The sequence below is a fragment of the Phycodurus eques genome, chromosome 11 (assembly GCF_024500275.1).
Source record: "Phycodurus eques isolate BA_2022a chromosome 11, UOR_Pequ_1.1, whole genome shotgun sequence".
In the NCBI taxonomy this organism is placed as follows: domain Eukaryota; kingdom Metazoa; phylum Chordata; class Actinopteri; order Syngnathiformes; family Syngnathidae; genus Phycodurus; species Phycodurus eques.
In genome coordinates this window covers 11,142,038-11,164,988 of record NC_084535.1, presented here as the reverse complement: position 1 = coordinate 11,164,988, position 22,951 = coordinate 11,142,038, and the positions used below count along the sequence as shown (strand labels likewise).

At 41.1% G+C, this 22,951-nt stretch overlaps 1 protein-coding gene across 14 annotated transcripts in view; it reads right to left on the bottom strand.

The window, feature by feature from the left end:
- kcnma1a (potassium large conductance calcium-activated channel, subfamily M, alpha member 1a) overlaps positions 1-22,951 on the bottom strand; it is a 188,772-nt gene that overhangs the window by 16,694 nt on the left and 149,127 nt on the right. For 6 of the 14 annotated variants that reach the window (XM_061689899.1, XM_061689905.1, XM_061689900.1 and 3 more), the window contains 6 exons: positions 20,425-20,457; positions 20,034-20,114; positions 16,273-16,366; positions 6,302-6,428; positions 4,625-4,849; positions 4,176-4,368 (listed from right to left, as the gene is read on the bottom strand). In XM_061689899.1, coding sequence (XP_061545883.1) covers positions 4,176-4,368; positions 4,625-4,849; positions 6,302-6,428; positions 16,273-16,366; positions 20,034-20,114; positions 20,425-20,457 — 753 coding nt within the window. Of the gene's footprint in view, positions 1-4,175; positions 4,369-4,624; positions 4,850-6,301; positions 6,429-16,272; positions 16,367-18,325; positions 18,674-20,033; positions 20,115-20,424; positions 20,458-22,951 lie in introns of all 14 variants that reach the window. The other 8 variants (XM_061689903.1, XM_061689908.1, XM_061689909.1 and 5 more) reach the window with 4 other exon arrangements.

The window sequence follows — 22,951 nt, the reverse complement described above, 5'->3', positions numbered from 1 at the left end:
TTTAAATGTTATGCCCATGTAGCTGAATGTGGCTAATGACTGACAGGGAGATGACAGGAAAAATTTGTCAACAAACAGTTTTACAGTGTTCCCCTGGTATATTGCGGTTCATTGATCAGGCCCCCGCTATATCGCACATTTTTAAGTGATTTTTTTATTTTTATGGGTTTTTACAGTATACAGGCAAGTCTGAATTCAGAGTTGCGTGCATTCAGTGTAGCACCAGGTTGAGCCACAACATGCCGGACAGCATGAATCGTTATTGAGAGCAAGCAGTGGAGGGAGAAGGGGTACCTAGATTACTCCTATTGACTCCAGTAATAGTCCTTATTTTCACAGCGCAAAGAGAAAATGTGCTTTTGAGTATTTTTGTATGCTCTGTTTGTTTGTGGAGTAACTCTAAGTGTGTTAAAGTAGCATTTTTTAATGGTTTATAATTACCATAACATCTATGCTAATTTCAATTAGCCCTTCTATGGCATTTCACATTATACTATGATTGCATTAAGCTAGCGGACCATCACATGAAATGATGTGTATGGTTTTGGTGAACATTTTGTACATGTTTACATATACAATTGTCTTTTGTTTTATGTGTCAATTTTACAGTAAACTTCAACTGGGCTTGACAAATAAACAGCTTGAAGCAAGGACACTTTGACTGTTTTTGGGAGAATTGTGTAAGCGAGAGAGTAAGAACAGGTGCGAAGGGGGAATTCAAAAAGTGCATTTTCGCTTCAGCAGGAGACCTCAAAAATAAACGTAAAAAGGTAACCATTGAAATGCTACTTCAAACATTGCTTGTACAGGTTTTATAGTAGACATTAATTGGTTTTATATTATTTTCTGTAGGAAAAAAGGTTTTGAAATTAGAACATAAGTCAACCAGCATCACATCAACTTTGAAGGTTTCACTGTTGAGGAAACGTGCAGCGGTATCATAAAACATGGATGAGTGTATTGATAGCATTACATATAGTGCATGTCAGCTAAGTCAGCATGAAGCTGTATGGCATCTTTCAAATGTAGTGACAATGACAAGGAGGAAGTGGTGGAAGATGACAGCAGCCTAAAAAAGTGCAGCAGTATGGATACGGTGCTTTTAGGGGTCAGCTAGGACGTATTTAGCATTCACGGCCCTCCATCAGCAGTCCGGCATCAATTTTACATGTCGCTCATTTTGTAACAATAAAAGTAGGCGAAGTGGATACCAGATAACCTTTTATGCGAAATGGCGTGGATTGCGACGACTGCTGACAGCGGCGTGAATCCGCATGACTTCACATTTTTGCATTTCTTTAAAGTGACAAGTAAACATCTTAAATTTATAATGCAAGCTGCATAATGTATAAACTGTGTTTTGACATCCATCATTTAGTGCTGACTACAGCAAAATGTCACCAGCCAGGAACTATACAATATATTCAGGTCACCGTTTTATCACTCTGTGTCTTGTCTTGTCCTGTCAAGACACTCAATGAGACGCTTACATTACAAAAAAGAAAAGACTCATATAGTCGTTGGTACAGCATAGCTAATCATAAATCTTGTTATTCCAATTATTGCACTCGGATTGACACTCCAAGTCATCATGTTAACATCTGTCCATTAATGGACGAAAGGAGGATGTTACCACTTTTCTGGAGTAAACTTTTGTTTTTTTTTGTTTTTAAATGAAAACTGCTCTCTTATCGTTTTGAAGGCGATGCAGCTCGCGCTCTGTTGAGTACCGCAGAGAGTCATTGTCAGTGAGGGGAAAAAGACAAAATGAAGCTTGATGCTGCTGCTTTTAAAAGCTGTTACAAGCCTCTTCAACACGTGAGATGGTGAGCTGCGTGGAACAGCAAAGATTGCTTTACTTCTATGTTGTGCAATATGACACTGCAATATCTGTCATACAGAATATCACATACAATGCATTGACAGAGGCACTAAAGTTGCATGCAGGCAGCAAACCACCTTTGCCTTTCAAACAGAACCCAGCGAAGCAGGATATTGACACGATGGTTTTTACACCCAGTTGCTTCAAGGGTTATATATGCGTTTCCCATTATGTGTTAGCAATAGCATTAAGCTAGCAGACTAGAGGGACTTCGACTAGTTTGTTTAGTTTGACAGTAAACTGGCATTAAACAGCTTGAAGCCTATTTTTGAAGAATTGTCCACTATTTGCCAAAGTGCTGCTTATTGTAAAGTGAGTTGAGTTCACTGCCAACACATGTGCTTATATCTCAATGTTGCACTCACAAGTTAAAAATAAATAAATACATAAAAAAATAAATGAAAAATCTCCCAAATGACGGCTTGTATCTCGGGTCACTCGTATTTCAAAGCACCACTGCACGAGTGACACAGCATTCCGCAATCAAATAATTAGTTAGATATTTGCGGAACATCATCAGCTCCAGAGTTTGGTGTGTGTCTCATTCCTGCAAATTCAACCAATTCTGTTAAACTTTCTGTTTGAAACAGACCAGTGACAAGAAAGCCATCTAAAAGGGTTAAATGCGACTTCGTACCCCTCATTCAAGTGAAGAATAGCAACCACCGAAAAAATGCAGCTTTATAAAGCTGCAGTATCAACCTGCCTACCTGTCCATGGAGCGATTGTATTTTTAATGCACATAACATATCCTAGAGGCTGGCGCTGCCTTCAAGTGTTCGGCAGCATGTTATCACAGTCAAGTGGGATCTGGGTTACGTAGCCCCCACCCCTCATCCCTGTAGCCCCCCGGGCACGGCGATGCTCTGCGGTTGACTACAGGCTACAGCCGCCGTGAGAAGCTATCCCCCAGGAAAGCGCTTGTTTACTTATTCATTTGCACCTTCTTGTTTTCAATTCCACAGACGCCGTGTCAATGGGAGCATCGCTCGGAGGAAGGAAGCCCCCAAAGCGTGACTATGATACAAGTGTCTGGGTATGTGTGTATTTCCTGATGTATGCATGAGTGCACTGCGGTAGTGTTCTCTAAAGTGAAGTATTTTTCACTGAAATGAGTGTTTGATATAAGACCCAATTATTGATGACAATGGGCTCCATCCATCGACCCTAGGAGAAGACATCGGCAAGTGGGTTTTCCATATTGGTGTGGCTTCCTGTGAATAGTGCTCCTCAGAGCCGTCCCCTCGCTGATTTACCTCTGCTTATTGTTGCTCAGCCACGAGGCCATCGACAGCGCATCACTCACTCAAGACTGCAGGAATAACAGCATTGGCATTCTCCTAAAACATGTGCAAGTGCTCAGTACTAAAACCCTTCCGCTTTGATTTGTACTTAGAACAGTAGCACTAAATATTCCAAATCTTGAGCCACGTCGTCTTTCAAGCTAATAATAAACTGTGAATTAGCTCTCTGTGGATGCGCGTGTGGACGGCATTGACCACGCTTGTGTCTGTGGCTGTGCCATCCATTCAGGAAGTCATCACTGCTTGGTCGTGACTAATGAGCGGCAGCTGAGTCGCGCCACCCGGTGATTTGTACTTGCCGCTTAATGTTGATGAAGGCCCGATGGGAGGGCCAGATCGCGTGTTTGTTAGCGAACATCTACAATCTGTTCCAGACAAACCGCCAGACACGGGGAACAACAACATCAAAAATGACACCACCATGTTGATATAATTAAATAGTATTAGCGGGGAGGTTTAGCAGCTTGTAATCACCAGCAAACAAGATTGGAATGATTAAAAAATCATGCTCCGTGAACACTTTTCAAAAGCATCTTTAGTAATGCCAGTTCATAGATGACACTCAAAAAAACAATTAAGAGCACTGTGCTCAGCAACTGCATGATATGGAAACAATTTTACATCATCCTATTGGTTGGTTTATTTGATTGACCTAATTTGAATGTCCCAACATCTCGGTTGGGTTGTAAGTGTTACCGAGGGTTGGGTTTTAAGTACACTTTTATTTACACTTCATATTGTCTCTGTGAAATTATATCCCAAATTTCTCAATCAGTTATTATGCAGATAACTTTGTCATATATTGTTGGAAGCTTACAAATTGATTTTGTGTTTCAGAAGTGTGGTTTTTATAGTGCCTTTAAATATTGTCATGTTGACTGTCATCTTCAATCCCCTCAATTCTTTCTCTTTAAAAAAATCTTTGACTTCCCACAACCATGTCCCCTTTGGGCACCAGTACACCCAGGGACTTAGAGGACGCTCCTTACCTTGGGAATTAGCCTGCAAGACCCCAATGCTGTCATCAAACTGCATAGACTTGATGTTGAGCGATGCCAAAATGCATTCTTTATCCTGCAGCGAAGCATCTTCGATATTGTTCTGATTGGCTGACAGTATTACGCACATGTCGCAGAGGTTGATGTTGACAGCCCTTAAATCTGCCCGACTTAATGGTGTCCCCTTTGGGGTGAGGCGGGAACACAGAGAGAGGGTGATGGAGAGCGAGAGAGAAAGAGAAAGAGAAACAAATTGAAGAAGTGAGCAGCAGCGTTGAGCTGTGGTGAACTAGTTGACACGTTTTGAAATGAAGATGTTTCAAGCGCACAGTGTTCTGGATCTTGTCACGGAACAATCATTCAATTAAAGTATAGGGATTGCATGTGAATGTTACATTAAAAAAGCTACTCGTCCTTCTGAGATGGTGGGCTACACTCACAGGTAAGATGGAGACCTTGGGGAAGTTGTGTAGCGTCTCCCACTCTCGCCGCAGATAGTCCAGCGAGCCCACAAAAACAATGGGCTTGAGTTCATGATAATGGAAATTGCTGGCTCTTAAAGGCATCACCAGGTTTCGCAGCCCCACTAAAGCGGACGTGACATCCCCAAATATACAGACCACCACATGGCCGCTCAGCACCGTCATGGAGGCTTCACTCCGGGTCTGCAGACACAAGAGGGGTGGGGAAAGAGCACAGAAAAAAAACAATGAGGGGATGAACTACCAGATATATGTGCTGTGAATGGAAAAAAGTGGCAGTTTAACATCAAAATAACAATTACATTACCACTTATACATAAAAGTCATATTTTGCTTGATGGCCAAGAGTAACTGACTCAAGAGTCAGTTGCTGATGAATGCAGTTTGTAAGACTTTAGGCATCTTGGGCAAATATGAAGCGAGATCTTGATAAAAAAGTACAAAAGTTTTAATCAATTAAGAAATTGTAACTGATACGGATGATAGCCATGGAAGTAATATCAGCCACATGATCTAAGGTCTTGCGCTCTGTGCTCTACTGGTAGAAATGTACCTACAAATTTTCAGGCATTACTGAAATAATTAAAATTGGGAATTATTGATCTTGAAGGATAAACAAATAATGTTTGAGATAGCAGTGTTCAAAGTACTGTTTATTCATTTACTGTATTGGTACTAACGTTATTACCACGGCATTTATTTACTCAACTACAGACTGGATGAGGCATTTATTTGACGTAATGAGCCTATTTGAGGGAGGGCACTTATTTACAGTGTAAGCGTGGAGCAAGACAGGCTAATGTTTGACAGAGAATGACACTTTTGTGTTCTCTGTATGTGTCCGTTTTGTTTTGGTTCCAATCAATAATTGCAGTGCAGTTGGAGGCGGCATTAATTGTTGACTACTTATGTTTCTGGACTGTCGCGTGTGATAGATGCACCTGCCTGAAAAATGTAGAAGTGCAAGTTATAAAAAATTTGATGGAAATGACAAAGATGTAGCTTAACAAAGTATTAAGCAGACCAAAACTTAATTATTTAAGTGGACAATGCACCAGTCGAATAATTGAGGTATGGGGTCTATTCAAGAGGAAGTTACCATTTGAGGAAATATGGTAATTTTGCATTTTCTTCAATAATCAGTAACCGTTTTTCTTTTTAGTTTAGTGCTTTTTCAAAATAGGGTTGCAGTTCATTTTCTTAAATGGGCAACAATCATATCAAAGGCTGGCCACTGGCAAAAAAATATACATCTACTGGTTAAACTGTGGCAAATCCTGCGAATAATCCATAGAATGTTGTATGGGAATGAATGACAGGTCTTTCTGATGACACAAACTATCGATGGATACACCTAAATGCTTACAAACTGCCCAGTTGCAGTGACATCGCAGCAAATGCATGCGTGGACGACTGCAACATTGTTACTTAAACCTATGTGCTGATATATAAAGAAAACCATAAACTCACCTTGAAGCAGAGAAGCAGAGAAAGAAATGTCAATACATATTAGTGAGACTGGATGACTTTACAAGTGTGAGGGGAAACTCCAGTCCGGAGTATACTTACTGTTAGTTTCTTTAATATTTTGTGTATAATGTGCAGCATACAGTCGTAAAAGTTAGCTTTACTCACCAGGATGACTTTTTCGATGTCTTTTGACGGGCACCAGTGAAACATTCCGGTGGAGTCATACCTCTTCACATTCATGTCCATGTTTTCGATTTGTTCATTACCAGGTATTAGTAGAGGGTCGTGTCTACTGCAAAACGACAACAACATCAACAATAGATTCATGCAAGACCATTCTATTGATGATTTGTATGTCTAAGAACCATCCCTTAAATATTCGATTGTACCTTCAACAGTTGATTGTGTGAATGCTGGAACTGAAGCATTCACACTGATGCTTTTATGCACCAAAAATGTTTATTCAAACAAGCATTCGTGCCCAGAACCACACCGTATTCAACACAAGTCTGAAGCAAGATGCTTACAAACGACAACATTGGAGGAGAGCGAGGGTCTCCTGTACTATTTGGCATGTGACTTTTCGAACAGTGAGGGCTATGAAGTTAAGTTACTGTATCTGTGGTTATTTTTTGTCACTTCTATCCCTGTACAGTGGAACCTCGGTTGTTGTGATTAATCTGTTCCAGAAAGTTTGACTAAAACAAAGTGGTACGGAAACCAAAGCAATATTTCCCATAGGAAATAATGTAAACCCAATTATTCCATCCCAGAGTCAAGAATCTAGACAGCCAAAAATATTAACAAAATTAACAGTCTTTGTAATTTTAACCAAGAGTTAGTCAGTTACTTTTATGAAATCATCAGTAAGAATTTCAACAATACTAGCACTCTGTTTGCTGTGCTTGACAAGCTCACCCCCACCCCTCTACCCAAATCAGATAGCTCCAGAACTCCTAACAGCTGATAAATGCAATGAATTTGCTTGTTATTTTAGTGAAAAAATACAATCCATTAGGTTAAATAGCACAAATCAGCAAAATGATACTACAGCTGAAGCGACCCAGGAAAAACTCTATGACCATGTCAGAATTGGATACAGACCAAAAAACTGTAGAGAAAATTGTTCAGCAGCTGAAACCATCAACAAGCTGTCTTGACTCAATACCATCTGACTTTTTCAAAGCTATTGCGAAGTCTGTGTTAGCTGCTTTGCAGCAAATAATTAATTGCTCACTTCAGTAAGGCGAGTTTCCTAAAGCTCTGAAAGTAGTTGCCATTAAGCCTCTTCAAAAAATAGAACGCTGGACGCTTCCATGTTAGTAAGCTATAGACCCCTCTCAAATCTCCCTTTCATAGACAAGATTGTTGAGAAAGTTATTTTTAATCAACTCAGTAATTTCTTGAACATAAATTGGCTTTTTGACAAATTTCAATCAAGTTTCCGAACTCATCGCAGTATAGAATAGCTCTTATTAAAGTGCTAAATTATATCAGGTTAAATACTGACTCGGAAATTCTTTGGCTGAATGCGCATCAATACTGTGAAATATTTGTTTTGTACGAAAACCGAGTAGAGTCAAAACTGGGACACATTTTGGATATAAAATTCAGTGAAAACCAAATCTGATGAAAACTAGGACATACGAAAACCAAGGTTCCACTCTATACTCAAATGTTACAATTGTACATCACTCATATTGTATAGCTATCGTAACCAGGTTTTGCCAGAGGAAACACTTCACTCGCAAGTACGTGCAGTGTACTGTAGTGTAAAAGTTGCATAACCAATCAGTCAGATGAATGGAATCTCATTTCCTATGCTGCTCACAACCCCTAGGGGGCATGCTTGTGTGGTGTTTGGGGACTGCTATGATATGCTGTGATCTATTAATCAGCATTAGATTCGTCATTTCTTTTGTTGGCACTCTGGCTCAGCGACAGGGTTTCTCAACGCAGACACGCAATTTCTACTTCTGGTCCTTGATGTCAAGTCATCAGGAAGCTCAAAGGCGCAGGCAGGCAGGCGCTCGCTCCCTCGCTCACAGCGGCAGCGAGAAGAGCAGCAAGACTTCAACGTTAGAGAGTGACACGCCGCACAACACAGCGCCAATTACCAGCTTTTAGCCTCTTTTTCCCGCTCCTGACGCCACACCATGCAAACAGTAAAAGGCGCCAACAGGCTCCCACTTTAAATATTTCAAGCGTTTGCCCAATCAAATTGCACCTCCCCAACTGACGGCCATGAATGTTTCAGCAGCGTGTCACAAGCATGCGGGCTAATCCACAGCAATGGGGCGCTGAGTTTTATCCAGTGTAACACTGACCATGAAAGGGTTCCTGTCAGTCCCGCTTTAACGCCGCTCCTGCTCTTGCGTTTATTCTACAAGACGTCTTCTCACAGTTGCTACAAAGACAATCCAGACATTTTGATCCACAACACTGACTCGGGATATAGAGCAGAAACAAAGCATACAGCTCGACTGCATAATAATACTATTTTTTTTCTATTGACAATTCTCAATACTCTTGGGAGTCAGCCATGGAATATTTTGTGCCATTCATATTTATTTATTTTTGAATTTACTAAGCCATTTTGGCTGTGTAGAATTTGCCAGTGGATATTCATATTTGAAAATGTTTGGAATTGTCATCTGTATCCCTTAAATTAACCTAAAATGGCTAAGCTCCAAAAACCAAGCAACAACAAAAAATACCTAATTGAAAACTATCAGGCGGCACGGTGGACGACTGGTTAGAGCGTCAGCCTCACAGTTCTGAGGACCTGGGTTCAATCCCCGGCCCCACCTGTGTGGAGTTTGCATGTTCTCCCCGTGCCTGCGTGGGTTTTCTCCGGGCACTCCGGTTTCCTCCCACATCCCAAAAACATGCATTAATTGGAGACTCTAAATTGCCCGTAGGTGTGAGTGTGAGTGCAAATGGTTGTTTGTTTGTATGTGTCCTGCGATTAGCTGGCAACCAGTTCAGGGTGTACCCCGCCTCCTGCCCGATGACAGCTGGGATAGGCTCCAGCACGCCCGCGACCCTAGTGAGGAGAAGCGGCTCAGAAAATGGATGGATGGATGGATGAAAACTATCAAAAATGCCATTTTTGATCCCAGATTTTCAGTGTTCCCAACATACTCGCAGAACTCTTATTTGCTGAAAAAGTCAATATTTGTGCTCAGGCCAAAGCACCACTTGATATAAAAGCACTGTTCTGGTGCTATCTTGTGGCATTTTGGTGCCAAGGAACTATGATGAAGTGATTTACAGAGCTTCATGTAGGGCTTTGTCGCCATTTTGTAGCATCTATAAGCAATTATAAACCTTTTTGGTGGTGGGTATCAATTAGTTGCAGATTTTCACTATTTTTGGCAGGACCATGTCCCAATCCCTCATGAATAGCGGGGGAACACTGTATGTTAAACTAAAGCAATCCCCAATGTTAAGATTTCAGTTTGGACAATTAGATTGACAGTTTTTGTTTTTTATATTTGTCCATCAGATAAAATGTTCTCTATTCAAAGTATATGGCAAAATTTCACACGTTTTACTCTTTTTTTGCAAGGGTGCCTTGCCACTGAAATATGATAAGGTGTCGCTATTGATTATGTATAATGGTGTGTAAGTAAAAATAAAGTTGGTGTGCATGTGTGCGTCAGCTCTGAGTTATAAAGTAATTCAATAATGAAGGGTTAAAATCCCCTAATTACAATGAATATTTGATCATGTATATTTCAGGCTGAGGTTTTTCAATATTCATCGACTGTATATACTGTATATTCAACTCACTGGGGAAGTGAAGACATAAATTTGAAGAATAGGGGGAAACAGCTCGGGAATTTGACATACATCTCTCTCAGTATCCTCACTCCCACGATCACCCATCAGCACTGTCATTCACTGACAAAGCTTTGATGGTGATGCTTTCTTCACTTTACATTTGGGTTGCAGAAAAGTAGCAAAAAAAGAAGAAAAAAAAGCTGTCAATTAGCCACCCGCCACACTGCTTCCCTCTATCAGTTAGTGCAGGTGATGATAACACTGACAGCATTTAGTGTTTTTACACTCAGCCTGAATCTTTCATTTGGAGCCGCGCGTTGCGCCAATCAACCTCCGCTGCCGTCACTTCAATCTGCTCGGCATCGCTCGCCTCCTCACTGGGGCTGACTGGCGCATGCCTCCACCTCCCTCTCTCCGCTCTCTCTCTACGCTCTCTTCTTGTGTGTCAAGACAGCTATCTTTCACCCAGCTGTCAGCGCTGTGACTGGCAGCCTGTCACTGACGCCACACACCTCCTCATCATCCTCCCCTCTGCCTTCTCCCTGCCTCAGCTTGAACCTTCCACCAGGCTCAGGCAGAGCAGACAGCGGTGCCACGCCCAGGGGATATCAGCTCCAGATGACACTGTTTTTGCGATTTGGTTTTTGCGACCCGTCACAAATGTTCGCGAAGATGGTGTTAATGCCACGGTGACAATGCACACCTCATTAGCAAGGTGACACATTGAATAGGTTTCTGGGAACTGAATAACGGCAATATGGCCAGGTCAACTCAAATGTGACGAATGTATGTTTTTAAATATGAGAGCAGAGACTTATCCATCCATCCATTTTCTGTACCCCTTAATGTCACTAAGGTCTCGAGTGGGCTGGAGCCTATTACAGCTGACTTTGGGCAAGAGACCGGGCACACTTTAGAACGGTCGCCAGCCAATCGCAGGGCACTTATAGTATGGACAAACAACCATTCACAATCACATTCACACTAAGGACAATTTAAAATCTTCACTGAACCTAATTCGCATGGTTTTGGAATGTGGGAGGAAGCCGGAATACCTGGAGACTACACCACCATGCTGCCTATGCAGAGAATTACCTAAATTTAAATGAAGGCTTCCACCAAAGATGTTCTATGTTTAAAAAGTTTTCAAGTTAAGGCAAACAAAAAATACAGGGTTCTTATGCATGTTTGAAACTCATGAAAGTGCTTAAATGTTCATGTTGACTTTTTAGGTGTGAAAGGAAGGTGAATTTTCTCGTTTTGTAAGTTTACATTTCATGTTGTGATTTTAGGTTTGAAAAATGTTTACATTTTGTTTTTGACTGTAAAAGGGACAGAATTTTACATGACGTTCTTGGGTTTGAAAAGTGAATGAAATTCCATGTTGTATTTGTAGGTGTGAAAACTGCTTACATTTTGGACAGAGTGCTAAAAATTTAAAGCATTCTACCACATTGGGAAAGCGATAGAAAGTGCTAGAATGTTCATGTTTTGTTCGTTTGAACGATCATGTTGTGTTTTTAGATTTAGTGCTTGAATTTTCCTGTTTTAGGTGATAAACGTGCTTTTATTTTTAGGCTTGAAAAGGGCTTGGATGTTCATATTATGCATGTTAGAATTTCCATGTTGTGGTTTTTAGGGTTGAAAAGATTGAAAAGTAGAATTGCTATGCTGTACTTATAGGCGTGAAAAGTGCTTCAATTGTGGACAAAGTGGGGGGGGGGGGGGAATTCAAGCATTCTACAATGTGGGAAAGGTGATGGAAATTGCTTGATTTTAATGTTTTCTGTTTGAATGTTTTTTAGGTTTGACAATTGCTTGAATTGTCATGTTGTGTTGTGAGGTAAGCGGCACGGTGAACGCCTGGTTAGAGCGTTTGCCTCACAGTTCTGAGGACCGGGGTTCAATCATCGGCCCCACCTGTGTGGAGTTTGCATGTTATCCCCGTGCCTGCGTGCGTTTTCTCCGGGCGCTCCGGTTGCCTCCCACATCCCAAAAACATGCATGGTAGGTTAATTGAAGCTATTTCAGCTATCACCATGTTCCCACTGCCAAACTCAAATTCAGTTTTTGTTATATTCAAATTGATTTTATCTGGTCTGAACACACACACACACACACACACATATATATATATATATATATATATATATATATATATATATATATATAATATAATATAGTGTGGATGCAGAAAATCCAATGTGTTCATTTTCAAATGAGGGGTGAGTACATACTGTAAAAGCTTAGGATCCGTATTGAGTTACAAATCTGATTTGCCTGATCCAAATTAAGATTGTATGACCTTGGGGGATATATGCTATCACTCTAGTTCAAGTAGTTTTTGCCCTAAGAAATAAGTCTTTTGGCAATGCATCTATTTTCATTGTTTTTCCCTTGCTGAACACAATATTTCATGAGAGAGGGATTTATTTAGGACAAGTATTTCCTTTATAGTATGTCTCCCCCCAGTGTCTTACCCCAATCTCCCTCCATTCTTCAGCATGTATTTCAAACAGTTGAGTTATTCCAGTGCAACACTCTGCAGTCACAAACTGGGGATTGGTTTGCTGCTCCCCCAATGCCTCCCTGCCAGACTACGAAGGCAGCCTCATGCTTTGAAAATTTTCCCCATCATGCAAACTGACAAAGGCGTGCTTTTCAAAAGCCCACAGCCAATCTGTTGATCATTATTTATTTACAAAGGCCTTCGGGCGGCGAGTCCTGTAAAAACCATACTGGCTACGTATGCTCGCTCTCTTGCTGCATCCCACCGCCACTCCTCCTCTTTCCTTGCTTGTAGAGTAAAGCATCCCTAAGGCTACCTCAGACAATCACTTTTCATTGTGCATAAAACCCACCTTGTAAAGCACAACTGTTTAATATAAATGCTGTTATATGTTGACAGGGGCAGCTGTGGGAAAGGGGGTTGTTTGGGCTGTGATGGGTAATTTGATGCTGTGCTGTGGGCTAAGACTTGGAGAAAACATCGACACCTATAACAGAGGACCTGTCATGACAGTACCCAAGAGCCTTCAGAACACCGACGCATCCCTAAAGCAGAGAAAACTTTAACGCTGCTTTGAAGCCGCTTCCAAACTGAGAAAGTAACTTGCGCAAATGATTACCGCGGCGAGATCAAAGCCAAGAGGCATATCGTATATTACATGGCAAAAGGGGACCATCTTTAAAGCCAAAGAGGAAGACAAATAAAGGGTTTAGTGCTTAAATTTAGGCAAACTAAACAAACTTTGCTGGAAAACTGCCAGGCTAAAGTTGTTTTTGTACCAGCCTTCTCCCTCTAAGCAAGGGCATCTCAAACGATACTGTCTGAAGGCTACCACTCTTGTGTTTGCCTAATGGTTTTGGCAAGTGTGGCGGCTTATTAAGTGCTTGTTTAATGGAGAACTGAGGGGGAGGTGCACAAGTACGCTAGATTTAAAAAAAAAAAAAAAACATATAGATTTGCCAGTGCAGTGGGAGGGATGGTGCCTAAGGGTGGAAAACCTACAAGACAACTTGGTCCAAAGTAAAATGTAAGGAAAATAAAACCGCAGCAATAATTCTTGATTTGCGGTATAACTTTAACAAAACCCAACTGTTGTAGGACTTTATTGCAACAAATGGAGAGTTGTTTAAAAAAATATTTTGATTATTTTATTTAACTTGCTGAATACGAGCGAGTGGCCGCAAAGGTGGCAATGGGGGAAAATTACTGTAATTGATTGTATTATTTCCTCATATAGTGGCCGCGGGTATTTATTTACTCAACTGGAGAGGATGGAAGGCATCCAATCAGGAAATTAGTGGAGGAGGCACATTTCGAAATACTTTACACAATATTATGTGCACTTTTTTCATCAGTAAATTATAATAATTGGTTAAAATAACAAATTAAGTTTGCTCATGAGTGAAAAGTGAAAAAAAAAAAAAAATGAAAAGGTCTCTTATGGACTCTAAATGATGCAAAAACGGCAAGAATTGAGGCAGACGGCAGGTGGAACTAATCAATGGCGCAGTTCCCCAGAACGTAAACATGGACGCATTGTGGAGCGACCACCTAACAGTCTACTGAAACGCTAATCACAGTTGCCATCTCCACATAACGTAAGATGATTTTACATACAGCTTTCAGACTTGAATTCACAGTTTAATTTATCTGAGAGGCGTGTCAGTAGCTGCTGCTGTGTTGGCTAGCAACAGGGTTCAAATGGGCTCTGCAGTTGACAATTTAATGTCCGTGGGTATAATTGGGACACGGTGTCAAATGGAGGGGTGGACACTATTTCAGCAAATACAGTAAAGTGAAACATTGGTTTTTGTACGATTTGGTTTTCGTCTAAATTTTGTCCCGGTTTTCGTACATCTGCTCGGTTTTCGTACAAGAAAAAATGTGACTCGTCAATATGCGTTCTTCCAAAGCATTTAAAAGTATTACAAGTAGTGTATAAATCGTTCAACAGACAGAAATCAGTATTCCACAATGAGAGCTTTTATTGACAACAGAAGGCAGTAACCCCCCCAGTCTGCACTACAACACCTGTGTAACACATCCTGTCAAAAGTCAGACCTTCAAAATAAAAGCACTCAGTATAATAACACAGTCTCACCACACTCTGCTGGGCCAAATGGTGTCCTTTTTTTTTTTTTTTTTTTTTTAACAGTTGCACTCAATTAAAAAAAGAAGAGAATTAAAAAGCACAAAATAATTTGAGTGCAACTCTACACAAGCCACCACAGGGCCAAATAAAATGTGGTGAAATTGTTCATATACTGGCATTTTTTTATTTTAAAGGCCAATGTTGCCCCAACTTGTCCGAGTGCTGCCGAGCAGACCAAGAGGCTTGTTATTGCCTTGAGTTTTTAAATAAATGCTTTCAGTGTGGAATACACCTTGCCGTCTGTGGAACCCTTTTTAATATGACATAAAGTTCTGAGTCCCAGCCATGAAGCCATAAAGAAAGAGAGAAAAATGATACAATTCGGAACTCGGAAAATGGCTGCCCTCTCTCCCCTCCTCGCTGTATACGCCATCAAGTCTTCAAAAAAGGTAAAAATTATGTTAAATGTTCATTGAGACACTTCGTTAGTTGTTTATATTTATTTCATACAGTATTTGCATGTAAAGCTATAAATATTCGCTATAAAATGTATTTGTAGTTCATATTTCTGGGTGTCTGGAACGGATTAATTGGATTTATATTATTTCCTATGGGAAATATTTCTTTGGATTTCGTACAATTCGGTTTTAGTCCGACTTTCTGGAACGGATTAATCATGAAAACCGTAAATGCCTATCAAAGACTGTAATTGTTTTTATTTAGTGAGATTAAAGGAATAACATAGCTCAATAATATTCCTTTATGAAATGACCACCTTGCTTCCCATGGATTTTGCTTCCCAATTCTGCCCTGTAGTGGTTGGGAACACCACTGTAAAATACAACCATAATATTAAATGCATTGCAGAGGGGGAATTTATCTGTGACAGTGACTCTGAGCTTTGTTATCTTTGTAGATGCACACTTTTGTTATTAGTATTATTATTTTATAGTAATTTTAGTACTGGGTCTCATTCAATTGTGCAGAGTGTATACAGCACTTTTACTTAATACTGACAACTTGTCTAATGTCTTGAACCATACACTCTCACCTCAAATTCATTAAGATAGAGCCAGCATAGCTATGAGTGTTCCTGTCCTGTTAGATCTTCGCCACCGTGGCCTCTCTGTGTTTTTCCGCACTGTCATTAGGCTAACCCCCGCCTTGTAGCCCCTTTTATCTTTCAAAATCAATTAAGAGCAATTTCATAGCACAAGACAGGATAAAAGGAAGGTAATATTTGAATTCATATTTGATGGCGGTGATACAGCTCGCATATGGCCATTAAGTACCAGAAACAGTACTCACAAGAGTTCCCACAATAGAGAAGTAGCCTCGGGGCAAAGTAACTATGCAGGTTCTTCTGATTGGCCGCCGGTGTCATTAGTGTCAGCATTGTTTAAGGGCTACATGTAGACCCGACCGTAGGAGGTGACAGCTGGGAGTTTAAAGACAGCCAAGGGGGACTTGTGCATTTCAAACGACTCCTTGTTGGCATCTTTTTGTGACAGAAATATTATTTCAGCTCTGTCATTAACAGCTGACAGCGTGCCAGCCAAAACAGCCTCAGCCTAACAGGGCACCTTTCTCTTCCTCTTCTGTGCCCCCATCCCTACCAACCATCCAAACGCCCACCATCAGCAGCATCACCTCTGAAGTGTCTGCTGTCTCTCCATCCCCCCCTCCACTCCCCTGCATCTGTCTTCCTCCCTGTTTGAAGGCGGTGAGGCGAATGCAAGCGTTTCGTACCTCATCATTTTGGGAGAGCAGTTGGGCGAGTTCCGCATCCCTCCGTTGCGCTGCTTTTTTTTCGGTGAGAGCGCTGACGGATGCTCGTCTTCGACTGCAAACACACGCACACAGTGTCAGAACAGAGACAGAGACGGATGGGGAAGTGAGCTGGACCTGACATGAAAATAAACAAATAAACCGTCAACACTCAATCATAGCAAACACAACAAAAGTGAACAGAAACAAAGCACAAATTAATAACTTGAAGAAAACCAAGATAGATCATTAGTAATGGGGGAATCTTTAAGGCAGGAGACAACCTCGGAGAAAAACCAACTGACGACATGAAAATAACGAAGGGACGTTGGGCCTTCAGTTCTTCTTTTGTTCGTTTTTTGCATTACTGCATTCTTTATGTACATCTGGCAAGTTGCACAGTCGTTATTGGACCGCTAGCAGTCTGCATCAGAGTGACAATGCCTACCTACGCCATTAATTGCCATGTGATGGTAAAGATTGTCTTTGTCAGTGGGTCGTGGGCAAAAGCAAGGATAATGAGATACAGTAAATAGAGGTTATGGAGATGGATCTTATGGTGGCTCGATTTTGGAACTCTTACTAAAAAGCCTATCCGGCCCATTACTCCAGTTCTAGCGCAGAAAATGGCTCTTCTACTGGTCTACCTCCATGCCAAGAGAACACTCCACACACATTATGAAGGACACGCTAACAGGAGGGATGAATTAGTGAGCTCGACATGTCAGAAGCGGCTAGTAAGGACAAATAACCCTCCAGCAGACGAAGGTCAGGACTAGCTTGGAAATTAATGATCCGTGTAAGATTAAATATTCAATTTTGGGGGGTTGACACTTTGGTCGTAAGCACTTTGCAAGAGTTTCCCAGACTGAAAGGACAAGGAAGAGCAGCCGGAGTGAGGTCACTAGTCTGATCTTCGGTACTGTCTGCGTTTAAGACCTTCGACGAGACACTTAGACACTCTTCTGGCTGCACCACTGCACACCTGTATTAGTCCTTTTGTTAGAAATCAATAACACCACGTGATATTAGTGCAAATCAGAGGACACAAAGAAAGCATGGCAATTCCACAAAAAAAAGAGAAATCTCACACCATTTCTAACTCTGCTAATGACAGATTACATTGTCTTTTTTTTTTTTACTTATTTTGTGTCATCTGTTGCTGCTAATTTCACATCAACTTTCCACTTGTTAACCATCAAGGTAGTGTAGTCAATTAGGCTGGACCACACAAAAATATATCAACATAGTACATACTAAGAGGGCAGGATGAAATGCTTGTTGCAAAAAGGTTACAATGGGTAGTCGTAATGGATTCCACTAGTTGGAAACACCCAGCAGGGGGCACAGTTATTTCGGGCCCAACTAGTTTGCTGCCCAAACGGGCTCAAACAGAGGGTTAACAGGAAGATTGAAACATTTTGTCTGGGATCATTTTGAACTGCAAATACCTACAACCCAAAGTGAATGGAGTTGGGTTCCCCGAGCTGGCCAAGTTAGCATCTTACTATGTCTGCATCCCCTCTAGCTCATACTTCTCAACAAAAATCAATAAGCTGGAGTTACTTTATTTTTGGCTTGTGCAAAGTTAAGCTCCGAGCCTCAGGCTACACTTTTGTTTTCCACCTATACTTTGTGCCAATCTGATGGTTTTCTTTCATGTAAACAAGGTTGGAATAAAACATTTTCTATAGTGAGAGAAAAAGAAACATCTAAAAAAAAAATTGATAAATGTTCATTTTCCCAAACAGCATTCAAGGACAGTTCTTCGACTGCCCATCCCTAGTATGTAGCAAGTAGTAACATGTAATGTCAAATGTAGTTCAACACCCAAAGCTCAGTCTCCAAGCTACGGGCTACTCACAACCCCTCAGCCTGATTGCTGCTAAGACAGCACCATCCACTGCACTGGCAGGCAAATTCGTGCAAAGAAGCGAGGAGGACAGGAAGAGCAGCCCTGGCAGAGTGAACCAGCATGCAGCAAACAGCACAGGCAGGCTACTGACTGATGCATCCCGCTAAGGGGGCAACCTACAGTGGCTACTGTGACTGTGCAGCATGGCATTACTGGGGTGGTAGCGGTATTTCACCGGCAGACTGCGGGCCCGGTTCAGCCGACTCTCCGCCAAGGATCTGGCGTCTTCTGGCACCGATATACTGAGGCGCAGTTTGGAATGGCGAGCCGCAGGCGCCGGCCCCGTGGGAAGCAGGCTTCCTTTACGGTTATTAACAAGGGGGATGTTGATGGCGCCTGGCTTAATCAAGGCGTCCTGGTTGCTTTGCAGGGCGTTGTGCGAGAAAGCGTTTGAGGTGATGGCAGTGGGAGGGCAGCCGCTGGTTTTAACGGATCGGTTTTGAAAAGACGGTCTAACCTCATCCATTACTGTCAAACAATGAAGAATACAAAGTGTAAGAAAAGCTGGTAGGAATGCTTTTACATAAGCTATTATAAATGAACACATTTACATTATTTAGTCATGTAACCATATTGTTTAATCAGGGATTTCAGAGAAAAGTCAATTAATAAGAAATTTAAAAAAAAGTTTAATTATCTGACAAGGCTCATCTTGTGCCTCAGAATAAAGAATAACTGCTGACGTACAGGGGATTTATTTCAGTTTTTAAAAGTGAAAATAAACATACAATAAAAGCACGATGACTTGTTATTTCACATCCCTTATCATCTTGTCATCCGCCTGCAAGTGACGACATTTACTTTGCATTTGTGATAAACAACAATTAATTACAAAGACCTTCGTTGGAACAAAGCACAGGAGAAACGCAGCTTGGCTTAAGCCAGTCGAATCCTTTCAGATGTTATGTCATGTTAACACACACAACGTGAACTAATAATTTATGATAGCACTCATCTAAAACATTTAAACATTAGAAAGGGTTTACTTTGGATTAAAATTAGGCACAGCTTCAGTCTCCCTTGTGTTTCTTGTGGCATCCTGTTTGCTTAATATGACAATAAATTGTCACACACGCAACACACAATCGCATGTAATCGCAAGGGGTCAAGGCTCTCGACAGGAAAGCCAGGCTGGGGGACGAGTCAAATCTGTGCTTGTAAAGTTGGCCGGGAGAGGCCTTTTCCTGCCCTGGGTGGGAGGGTGGCTGGTTGGTCCTCTTGGAGGACAGAGCATGCTTGGGTGGCCCCGGGCGATAAACAGACGTTTATCCCAGCAGTCAGCTGCCTCCTTGATTTACGGGGCGCCACCGATAGCTCCTGGATTCATCTGGCCCTTGTCAAACATGTACAGCATTAGAGCACGCTCAGCCGCCCTGGCAGCTCCACTGTGCTTTCTGAACAAGCCAGACGGCAACTGTCCCTTCCTGAAATGCTAATCACATGACGCTACTGCACAGCGTGCAAATGGATGAAGAACAACGGAAAATGTTTACTTTAGCATGTGAGGGAAGCTGGCTTTTGTCTTTATTGCGTTGGCTGCGCAATGGCATTGCGTTCATCTGCATTGCGCCTGCAACAAAAGAACGCTATTCCCACCCCTCCCCTTTGCCCATGCTTTTGTTACAGTTAAGTTAAAAAAATAAATAAATAAATCACATTGAGATGATTGCCGCGGATGATTAAAGCAGACTGCACTTCAAGGGTAAACAAACATCTTAAATAGCAATATGCTTATATATAAAGTAACAAAATTTAAAATTAAATTATACATGAACTTATATATGACACTATATATTTTTGTTCTTAACCAGAAGTAACAATTATTTACCTAAATTGCAATCAGCTTTGAATCGAACACCAGTCTCTTTTTGGCTTCCACTGTTCCCTGGTGTTGTAGCGCCATCTGCTGCTACATGCAGCACAATACAAAAAAAGAATGTTTCATGGAACTACAAGTTGTTATTATTAACATAAAGCCATTTCTTATACAAAAAAACAGGAATGGTTTCTTTAATTATTATTTACAATCTATAGTCTATAAGCAACATTTTATGATTAAAGTGTTTTCAGAGTTATACTTATGGCAACACTGTCAGAATAAACATTTACAAGGTTACATGCTAAGGGAATAGTAGACAGCAATGAAACCATCAGTACTAATTGTGTTACATTAAAGAAGGGCCTATAGAGCAGAACGGGGAAGGACAAAGCACACTTACGTGATCTGACATATCCATTATACTTATATTTGGCTGAGGAGAATGCAAAGACAAGTGGCAGGTCACACAGGGGAGAAAGGATGCCATGAAGCACACATTAGGAAATAAGAGACATTAACGTAAGAGTGTGGCATGGAAATAAAGTGACAAGCACAAATGTATACACCAGAGGAATGGAAATGAATGGGGAATGTAATAAATGAAAGAGGGATAAAAACTATGGGGATGATTTGTGGAATGTGGCACAAAAAAAGCGAAATGAAATGATTTGTTCATTCTCAGGATGAGCTGTGCTTTAAGGCAGTACATCTACAATGAAATGTAAAGAGTTAAATTTAACATTTTAAAACTACCAAGTACTGATGTAAACGATTAGAAAACACTTGAATATGATAAATGATATGAAATCTGTGGAACAATGCAAGACAGTGAACAAATGTTGCAGTCTGTATCTGAAAAATAATATATTTTAGAGATGGGCATTTGTAGAAATTTCATTGGGAAATATAATTATCAATGTACGTATTTTTGTACACTGGTATTGTTTTTAAATAACAAAAAAATACTTTTTTCCACGAAAGTAACATAATTTCAAAAATGTATGTAGTTTTTACAACAGTTCCTTAAATCAGTGCAATACGTATACTTCTATGGACAGCAAAGTTGTTGAATAGACAGCAATCAATTCCACACAATTGACAAAATAATTGATGGTGATGCCCATCCCTACTATAATTTAAAAGAAGTGAATTTCCTAAAACTGTATCCCCCTTTACACTGCCACCTTTTGGAAACTGTTGTGTATAAACAGCATTGATATGAAACAGGGGCCAATAATCTGCATTCTGGAATAATATCAGAGAAAGGATGGGGCCTGTGTAAATGGTGAATGCTGTAATACCGGGACAGGAGTGTGAAATTTCCTGTAGCAGTTATCACTTTCTGACATAATCGACATCACTACGTCTTAGGGGTGACGTTGTCCCGCATTTATCTTATTCTGGGATGCTGTGCTGTTGTTTAAAATGCAGCAATGTTTAACCTTTGCTGGATTTTGCGTAAAAAGCAAATGCCGGATCTGTCATGGTTCTGATGCTTGTGTTCAGCATCCTAAATTCGACTCATCTGTCATCAGCTGACCATGCATTCCAAATGTTACGTCACTGTGAACTGGTAATGTAATCATATGTGACCCTGACTGAAGAGGCACTGAACAAACATGGTGGGCGCTTTAACTTGACTGGGCACTGCTGACACTCTCGACTTAGAGTCTCTTCCATCACTAAAGGTCACATTGAGAGCCCAAGGCTGGCCCCTGACACAGATCCTCATACAGCAACCCACAGCAGCCCTGGCATCTGTCTCTAGCGATTTGCCCTCACCACCAAGGCGGCGGACTAACTGGCTAGCATCTGGGGCATAGCAAGACAGCGCGGGACAGAGGGTAGAGTGGGAGGGGTGGTTTGTTCCGAGTCTGCCTGGTGGACAGGAGCTGTCAGGGCAAGTTTGGTGATGGACCAGCAGGGCCAGGAAAATGAAAACATAATTTTGGTGTCAGGAGAGATAAGGTCTCCAGCAATGAGATGCATGCACAGGGAGAGAGAAGATGCATGTCGGTACGCCCCAATGGAAGGTCACGGAATAGCCTTGGATCGAGTCAAATAGTACAATACCGCACCCCTTGTTTCTCATCCAGACTTTTCATGATATCACATCCTTTTGTATCGCAACACTTGTGGTGAGGTCACAAAACAGGCCTGAAACTGCAATGACCTTGTTGAGAGAATTCAGTACACAACAGACTTGCTAACCTTCCATCGTTAAAATATGGAAGAATGTTTGTTTTCTATTCAGTATTTTTTTTTTTTAACGTTACTTTATATTTCTGCTGATCAATTGCTGTGGCTCCTTGGTTTACGACAGTGACGTTCCTGTACATAAGTCTGAATGCCGTTCTCTTTTACTTACCGAAGCTAACACAGTAGTAAAATCATAATTACAGTAAATTCCATAAAAATAAAACAATCAAATGAAAATCAGTAAGTGCGGCCACAACTAAGCGTGCCGTCTTGTTTGACCTGATGAATTTCTTACGCCACCTGCACTTTGTAACTTCGAAATGTTGTGTCAGGACCGTCGTAAACGTCTGTATGCAATTTTGGAGTCTGATGTCTTTCACAGACTTTCCATTAAAATATTCAGCTCCTAGGTCTCAAATTTCTTTTAGTATTTCTACTTTTTTGTTGCGCATTTTGTTCACTTCAGCCATACTCTCTTCCAGCATGACTAGCAGTACAAGGGAAACTAGTAGTGACGAAGAGCAAGCTAATACCGGCGAATATATGCCTTCAGTCCAAAGAAGTGGCAACCCCCAAAAATCACAGGGTTGGCAAGTATGGTACCCCGCAGTAATTTAGCTTATGTATCGACAATACGATATTGCCACAAAACCACTAGCAGTAACAGTATTCCAGCGAAATAAAATCTAGTCCAGATGCACAAGAAGTCATGGAGTCATATATAAAGA